At 37.1% G+C, this 8,646-nt stretch overlaps 1 protein-coding gene across 27 annotated transcripts; it reads left to right on the forward strand.

Annotated features, from left to right (window-relative positions):
- Positions 1-1,311: 1,311 nt before the first annotated feature.
- LOC143862147 (eukaryotic translation initiation factor 3 subunit H-like) lies at positions 1,312-8,224 on the forward strand. Of its 27 annotated transcripts, none has more exons than XR_013240179.1 (6): positions 1,312-1,595; positions 2,669-2,797; positions 2,921-3,024; positions 5,268-5,334; positions 6,126-6,278; positions 7,904-8,224. XR_013240179.1 is itself a non-coding variant. In XM_077373141.1 (5 exons), exons 2-5 carry the CDS (start codon positions 2,754-2,756, stop codon positions 7,959-7,961), a joined length of 321 nt encoding a protein of 106 aa, XP_077229256.1. In that variant the 5' UTR covers positions 1,312-1,595; positions 2,669-2,753; the 3' UTR covers positions 7,962-8,224. The 27 variants fall into 27 exon arrangements, 4 of the variants coding, with proteins under 4 accessions (XP_077229256.1, XP_077229257.1, XP_077229253.1 ...); XR_013240180.1 differs by having other exon boundaries at positions 2,681-2,797; XR_013240177.1 differs by having other exon boundaries at positions 1,312-1,569.
- Positions 8,225-8,646: the final 422 nt, after the last annotated feature.

Consider the following 8,646-nt stretch of genomic DNA (forward strand, 5'->3'; position numbering starts at 1 on the left):
AAGCTTCACGACCAAGTAAAGAGAATGGATCTTCGACTCCGTCCCTAAAACGTCGAAGCTAGCTGTAAAACAAGGGCGGTGACAGAGGCTGTTTTATATCCTTGCCATTTCATTTCTCATCCCTCCTTCCGTGAGATATCGTTCACTTTAGACTAGCTTTACATGACGAAATACCACCCGGGGAGTTCGAGGGAAGAACCCAAAACCTGATCTACTGCCGAATATCAACTCGCACGTAAGCGTAAATGTTGCACTTCCCTCGCTTTAAGTGAACCGATTGAAGCGGATGAAAGAAGAGACGAGTGATTCTTTTATTTTCTTAGAAAGATTGATGAATTCCCATTATATATTGATGTAAGTTATTATGGAGAATAGGTTTTTCCCAGTTATAAACAGCTAAGATTCTGCTTGTGAGCGTACGTAATGGTATAAGCCCGATAGCATATCATTTTTTAGTCGATCCGATTTGATCAGCTCAATCTTTTCACTTTCTTAGCTAGGCACTATTCAATCGTATTCTGGCATCATCTAACCACTCATATGCCCTAGACCAATTAGACTACTTACTACGTCAATTGTAGACCTAGCAGACCTCTCCATTAAAAGCGGAGCAGGTTTTGCTTCGAATGAAAAAACTAGGGCTGCAACTCGGGTCGGGCGGGTCGGGTTTTGGAGAACCCAACCCTACCCGAGAAATATCTATTTCTCGGGTCGGGTCGGGTCGGGTCGGGTCGGGTTTTCTTCGGAAAACCCACGATTCCCAAACCCGGCCCTACCCATGATAAATCTCGGGTTGGGTCGGGTCGGGTCGGGTTTTTTCACGTTGACGCAATTTTTTAAGGAAAATTCTTGTTTGGCAAGGCAACTCAACTCATAGAAGTAGAAATTACACTCACATCACACTTGAATCAAACAATGATGTAATTACACTCACATTACACTTGAATCAAACAATGATGTAATCAAACAATGTTGTAATTACAATCAAACAATGCTGAATCAAACACTTGAATCAACTCAACTCATAGAAGCAGAAATTACACTCACATACAATAACAGTGGGTGCGTGGGTTTTCACTTTTAACTTTTAACTAATTATAGAAAAAAATGTACATACTATAACTTATGTAACTCGGGTCGGGTCGGGCCGGGCCCCTTCAAACCCGGCTCGACCCGAGATTCATGCGGGCTTTTGAATGCTCAACCCGACTCGACCCGAAACCCATGAAACCTGAACCCAACCCAGGCTATTTTCGGGTCGGGTCGATGCGGGTCGGGTAAAACCCGGCTCGAGTTGCAGCCCTAGAAAAAACAAAGGGAACCTTCAATGCTTCAGTATATTTTTAAATTTTCTACCACGAGGAATGCTAAACTGAAGGGTGCCCTTGCAAAAAACCAGCTACATGGGCAACCCATTGGACCATCTTACCAAACTGCATTATTATTACTCTAATGTTATACGTTTCCGCTGCTAGTCGGAGCAAAAACTTTCCTGGGCTTCCTTTCTAGAAAGAGATAGCGAGAGAGCACGGTTCTCCCTGCAACTCTCCCAATCCGTGCCCTAATTATGTAGGTTTATACTCCTTCAATATCTAGTTGAGTACGAAATCTATACTTTCCCTTTGAGAATTTTTTTTTGTATTGCTCTGCATTTTTGGTCTATGATCGATGGGAAGATATTGATGAAATTTAAAGTGGTTGTTTCTTCTTCCTTTTTCAACGAACCAGCAGTTTGTTTTTCCCTTTTTTTTAGTGATAATAAAATGAAGCACATACTTAAAATTACAAGAAATTCAGGAATAAGAACATTCCCTATCCAATCCCCAAAAACCAATAAATTTTAGGGATTTCACCCAAAAATTTAATATTATCGGAAATTTCGGTCGAAATAAATTAGGAGAAAAAATTGGTGTGGAATAGATTTCATTGGATTTCAAACGAAATTTCGGCCAAAATTTCGGTTTCAGTGAGGACCAAAACGCAATCCCAAACCGAAATTTGAAACCTTGGATCCATCCCACCCATCCTGTGTGCTCTAACATGGTATAGGGTGCAGTAGAAACATGACACCAAATGGACGATCGCTAACAATCCGATTAGTGCCATTCAAATTTTAGAATAAATAACAAATGGTCAATGGCTGATATTTTAAGAATTGGGGTCATCTAGTCTTAATGATTCTGGTATCTTATCACTAAAGCTGATAGTCTAGACTTTAGATCAGACAGGCACATGTACATGTATGGTTTGTGATAATGGATCTTTTTTCCTTTTGGTGAATCTGAGATGAGCTCTCATTTATTAAAAATGGTTCAAGATTATTTTCATTATATGTTATGCAGCTTCTAAGACATTAGTTTATTTGTGCCCTATTTGAGGGAAATGAACTTGATGAGTACTTGAGTGAATTGTGTTAGGAATTTGAGCAGGTCAACTTTAAAAATGGCCTTTGACTTGATAATTTCAACATATCTCCCAAAACTATAAATTCGTACCCTTGCATTACTTTTTTACTTCTTATCTCTGCAAATTCTCACTTTACATTGAGATGGTTCCTTGCCTAGTAATTATTCATGTGCTACTTCGCTCCTCAATTTATAGGAATGCTGAATTAGAGATTTTTCCTCTCAAAATTTTCCATTTAACGTTTAAATTTTGCATGCTATAGGTTATTCTGAAGATTATCAAACACTGCAAGGAGTTTTTGCCAGCTCTAGTTACAGGGCAACTTTTGGGGTTGGTTTTGGGATTGGATGTTGGTAGTGTTCTTGAAGTTACCAACTGTTTCCCCTTCCCGGTATACAACCTATCTATCTCATTTTAGAAGTTGAGTGTAATTATGCATAGGTATGCTACAGTTCTGAATAATTTTGAGAACTGACTCCTTTTCTATGTTCATGTATAAAATTAAACATTGCAGATAAGAGAAGAAGATGAGGAGATCGAAGCGGATGAGGCTAGTTATCAGCTTGAAATGATGAGATGCTTGCGAGAGGGTAACATTTACAATAACACTGTAGGGTGGTAGGTCTCTGTTGTATATTGAAGCATTGAAGTCGAGAGTTTATGCAGCTTTCATCATTTTCTCTTTTCTTCCATTCATTAATGTATTTTAAAATGTTTTTGAGATTCACCATCATCCCTTAAAGTCGACTTACTAAAGAAATTAGAAAAAAAAAAAAAAGAAGAAAAGAAAGCGTGCCTGCAAATCTCTTTGTAACACAACTTTTCTGACTATGATCATTTGTGGGGCTTAAAAATTCTGAGTATAACCGTTAAAAAATCATTGATTATATTATTTTTTTGAATGGCTATTATATTAGGGTTTTGAACCAGTTTGCTGAAAAAAACCAGTTCATACTTTTTTGGATTGTTCGGTCATTGTGTCTCTACTCGGAAACAGCCAGGCTGTTCGGTTTGATTTACATTGATGTTCTTTTCCATAAGTATAGCTAGAAATAGTTTTCAATATGAAAAGGTACATATCGTAATTGGGTCAAAGTTGAATACCAGGGTACATCATTGTTGATATATGCATGTCAGCATATGTTAGTGAGTATATAAGTATTATATCATGTTATTGTTTCTTAATTTGATCTTGGCACATTTTTAACTGTAAACATGGCATTATGCTTGTTCTTCTTATATTATTATGCAGGTAGGTCACTTGGTAATTTTCCTATGTAATGCAATTTTTTTTGGATTCTTAAATCTTCAGTCACCATCTCTCATTTCTGACATGGTATTAGAACAAGCTATCCTTTGTTTCTGTATTCGCTTGTTTGTCTCACATATCATACATCAAGATCTGGTTTGTGCTAGATCTTGTTCATTCTTATGTTAGATGTTTTCTGTTTTATTCAATCTTTGGTTAGGGTTTTGATCTTATTATTTTGCAATTATCCATATCATTTTGCATGAGACTTTGAGGCAGACCTTTACCTGACCTAAGTTGGGCAGATTTTTTTTTTTGGGGAGATTATTTCATGCTCTGCATATTTTTCTCCCATAGCCTCTAGCATACAGCCTCATCACAATTGTGTTCAAACTTCGTCACTAGTCCCTGTTCATTTTAGTAAATATTGAAGGATTGATCCCAGTATCAATCAGTCCTTTAGACAAATATTGGATTCGGTCGGGTAAGGTTTTTTTTTCCATATTTGCATGTTTCTTCCATAATTTTTAGGGTTTGTAGAGATTTTAAAGAAAGTCTTTAAGCTTGACTTTTGAGATTTGCGAAGACCTAAGGATTGGTCCCAATTTATCTTGTTGTTGGGGAATGATGCATTTAAATGCCCACTGGATTAGCAACCCGAGTTTTGTTAGACATTCACTGGAGCCAAAAAAATTCTTTGGGAGGAATCTGATAGTCCAGAAAAAGGCTTGCACAATGGCTGTTTCTTTTAACATCTAGAAGACGATTTTTGAAGAACCCTAGAACCACTTTATTTTCTCTCAAAGTTCAAAGCTTCGAATGTTGATATAAAACATTTCTTTTGGTATTAATGGAGTTAAAAGCCCTTACTATTTCAAATAAAATAAAATGAAAAAAGTATCAATTCTCAACTTCCTCGAGTCATATAAATTCTATGAATATTGTGAGTCATGATTCGAATGGCACGGCATGTTCTGTAAACTGTCTGATTATAAGATTTCAGTTATCTGCTCTATGGATTGATTTGAATTGTAATTTATACACGTGTAAAAAACAGTATCAGTCGTAAGAATGATCATAATGCAAACGACTCTTCAACTCCATCAGTGTTTAGCTGTCCTCTTTTTTAATTTTGACCCTTTTATTGTATTTTTCATGTGTGGATGTTCATTTTTAATTGGTGGGCTAGGTTTGTTGTGCTTTCGTGCTTATTGCATGCTTGTTTACACTATTGCATGTGCATCCCTTAATATGAATAGTTGTTTTAACCTAATTATAAAGTCTTTTTTTAAATGAGTTAATTTTTCTTCAAAAAAAAATTTCTTTTAAATGAGCTTATTTTTCTTCAAAAAAATTATATTATTGTTCTTTTAAAGACATCAGTTATCACTAATTTAGTCCTCCATCAGCTGCTTACATGAAAGATATTTTCAAATCATTTACTTTGACGAGGCAATCTCTTAACTTGTTGGCGATGACATAGATTATAGACAGTTTCTAGTGGGGATGGACTTTGCTCCCACCTTAATCTCTTCTTGTGTGACATAATTGTGTTTTACCCTTTATTAAGAGCCTCTTATGTTAACCATCTTTCCTCTTGAAACTTTTTCAGGCATCAATCAACTTTATTCGGATCTTTTCAGACTGTGGAACTGATTGATACCTTCATGAATTACCAAGTAAAGTTGTTTTTCACTGTAGCTTTTTTTTCTTGAGATAAAATCCTTGTTCTTGTTTTGGGTTTTTGTTTGTAATATCATTACAAATATTATTATTTAGATCCATTTTTCTTTTGCTTTTGGCTCTTTGAGATCAATTCATATGAAACCATCCATTAAGGTCTAATACCTCAAGTAATATAATGAGAACTAGACATTAGTGGGCGGGAACAGGGTAATACCACCATTTGCCAAACCATCTCCAACAAAGTGATCTCTACTATGAATATTTTTGAAAAACCCATGGAGAGATATCAAAGATCCCCCTCCACAGTTTCTTCTCCATTGGATGATCCTAACAACTCATAATGTAGTTGTAAAGTGGATAGCTCAGAAAGATAAAAGAACAATGGTATAAAATCTCTACAAATCCAAGGATTAGGATTGCCCAATGCAGGAGACTTTGGGCCTATGACCTATCCGTTGTAGCACCCAGCAGATGAATTGTTTGACCCACTTAACAGCTCCCCTACTTGTGCTTTTGATGCTAGTATTTTCCCTTGGGAAAATACATGCAGGACCACATAATTCCGTCTTTTATTTACCATTCTTAGTAGTCGGATCTGAGATCCAAAATGAAACTTAGTCTACACTAATTGTTTTTTTACCTCTTATATGTGATCACATTCCCTTATGTGGATCGGGGAATCTCTCTCATTTTTATCAGGTCCCTTTTTCGTCAATTACATCATGCACAGGCTATCTGATTTGAACCATAATAATGCCAATTTTTTTCCTTTTCTATTTGATAGGGTGGAGAACATGGCACGGAAAGCTGCAGGAGAAGAACCATTGCCTGAGGAAGATCCATCAAATCCTATTTTTAAGCCAGTTCCCAAGCAATCTCGACTGGATAGCTTTCTCATAACAAATCAAATTGCGAAGTACTGCAACCAAATAAACGGGTATGCAAGTGTATATTAGTTGCAACTTCAGACCATATCATATACCTTTCTTTTGCAAAAATGTTTGTTATGAATAAAAGAACTTGCCATTGTACTCTTTACCTTTGTTAGACATTTCATTTTTTATTTTTATTTTTGACATAAATGCGACCAACTTGTTTTTCTCTGAAATAAGTTATCCACGTAATACAAAGCTACAGAGATGCACATGCTAACACATGTAATGCATTTGTTAAATGTTACGAAGTTTTATTAAACGGAAAGGGAAATATCCACTGATCGAGATGTCCAAACGACCAAGAGAAAGAAAATATACAAGAAAAATAGAAGTCACCAGGTCTCAAGGTGGAAGTCAGAAAACCTCCAACTGAAGTTTCCCAACCCCGAGTGGGCTAACCTATTAACTATCTGCTTCACTTTTAGTTGATCTTCTGTCATGGAAGGAGACCAGAAATTCCCCCACAGGGGGTCCTGTATCTCATCCACCAAGTGCGCAAATCTCCTAGGGTGGGGACGATTTCTGAGCCACCTCATGACATTGAGAAAGTCACCTTCCACCACCAACAAAAGTAAAATACTCTCATCCTTGAAGAACTTTCCTTAGCCCCGCTTCATTAAAACCACTAATCCCTATAGGTCCAGAAAAGGCCTGCTTGATACTGCCTCCCTCATCTCTAACAAGTCTTCCCACCCCAGCTGGACCTGGATTACATAGGCTGTTGTAACAGTAAAAATTAAGCTTAATAGGTGTTTCATATTGATTGATGGATTTTTAGCTGTACTCATCTTTGTGTCTTCTTTTAAAGAGGGTGAGCCTTGACGCAACGGTAAGGTTGCTCCATTGCAACCTGGTGGTCATGGGTTCGAGTCACGGAAACAGCCTCTCTGCAAGGCAGGGGTAAGGCTGCGTAGATCTAGCCCTCCCCAGACCCCGCAATGGCGGGAGCCTCATGCACTGGGCCGCCCATCTTTGTGTCTTCTTTTGAATCCCAAGTTTGACCGACTAGAAATCTTCTTAGCATTGTTCATGTAGTAAGCAACTTGGAATTGTGAAATGCTTAGCTGATAGGGATGAAATCAAAACATACAACATTTCCAAAGTGCAGAAAGACAAATGAATCAATCACAGACCTATGTTTGGAAGTTCGAAGATGGGATTGGCTGTATCTGGGATTTGGATGGTGAATGGAGTGTCATTTATGACACCTTAAGTCACGAGAGGAATCCAGACTTAAATTTTAATTCACTTAGGTCATATTTGGATTGTAGTAAAAGCATTCCTAGCAGAGTTTTTTTTCCTTTCCACAATTTAGAGGGGTTTGATATGGTTATGGTTTCTTTGGAGAGAGATCATCATAAATTGAAGTTCCCTCTTGATAAAATTTAAACCGCGCTGGTTTAAGTTGTTTTTTAATCAAACAGGAAATTCAGGAAAAGTTTTTCCCTTTCCTACAATCTATACAGGAAATTCTGTATTGCCAGGGTATATTGACCAATCAACTAAGCGATAATTGGGTGCATTTTGATGTCTTTATCCTAATTTCTCCTGTAGTTTATTAATTTGAGGATTCAAGTTATTGTCATTGTGATCGCCCTTACCATTATTTCTGGATCGAATTTTGCAGGGTTGCGGCGCAGAGTTTCAGCAGATTGTATCTTACAAAGGCCTTGCATGAGAATTGATTCCAACCTCTGTAAACACTCAGCGGTCCGTGGTCCGTGGCACGCAAATGGGTAATTCTTTTTTGAAACATATATGACATGAATGTCATGAACACATTGCTAGGTTGATATTTTCTTCTAGTTTTTTGGCACACTTAAAATGGAAGCTTGTCAGGCAATTTTAGAGGCCAATACTCAGTTTTGGACTCAATTCGATTCTCAAAATCCAAAACATGGCTAATGGTTGAGATTTTCTTTTCAGAAGCCTAAAACAAGGCTTTATAGTTCAATGAACTAAGATCATTTGATCAATGTGGGGTATTGACAATATGGAGTGACAGACAAGCCTGGTGTAATGCGGTTTCATCTCTTTCCTCCCAAAATAATCCTTGATCCCCGTGAGGTCCTCTGCTTTGGATTGCAAGAAAAAAATTTCTTGAGAAAACTTTTCCTTCCACAATTTAGAGGGAAATGATATGGTTATTGTTAATTTAGAGGGATATCATCGTAAATTGAAGGTCCCTCTAATTAAAAATTGAATGGTTTTGATTCAAGTTATCTTCTTTTGTGTAAAAAAAATTCTAGAAAACTCCTACAATCCAAACCAGGCCCAATAGATATGCTGTTATTAAAATAAGGTGGTGTGGGACATTTCTGATTGGGATTATTATGAGGGATTTGCTAGGGACCATAGCAGAAGGTCCCT

The sequence above is a fragment of the Tasmannia lanceolata genome, unplaced genomic scaffold (assembly GCF_043159265.1).
Source record: "Tasmannia lanceolata isolate RefF3 unplaced genomic scaffold, GAP_Taslan_0.1 ptg000037l, whole genome shotgun sequence".
Classification (NCBI taxonomy): Eukaryota; Viridiplantae; Streptophyta; class Magnoliopsida; order Canellales; family Winteraceae; genus Tasmannia; species Tasmannia lanceolata.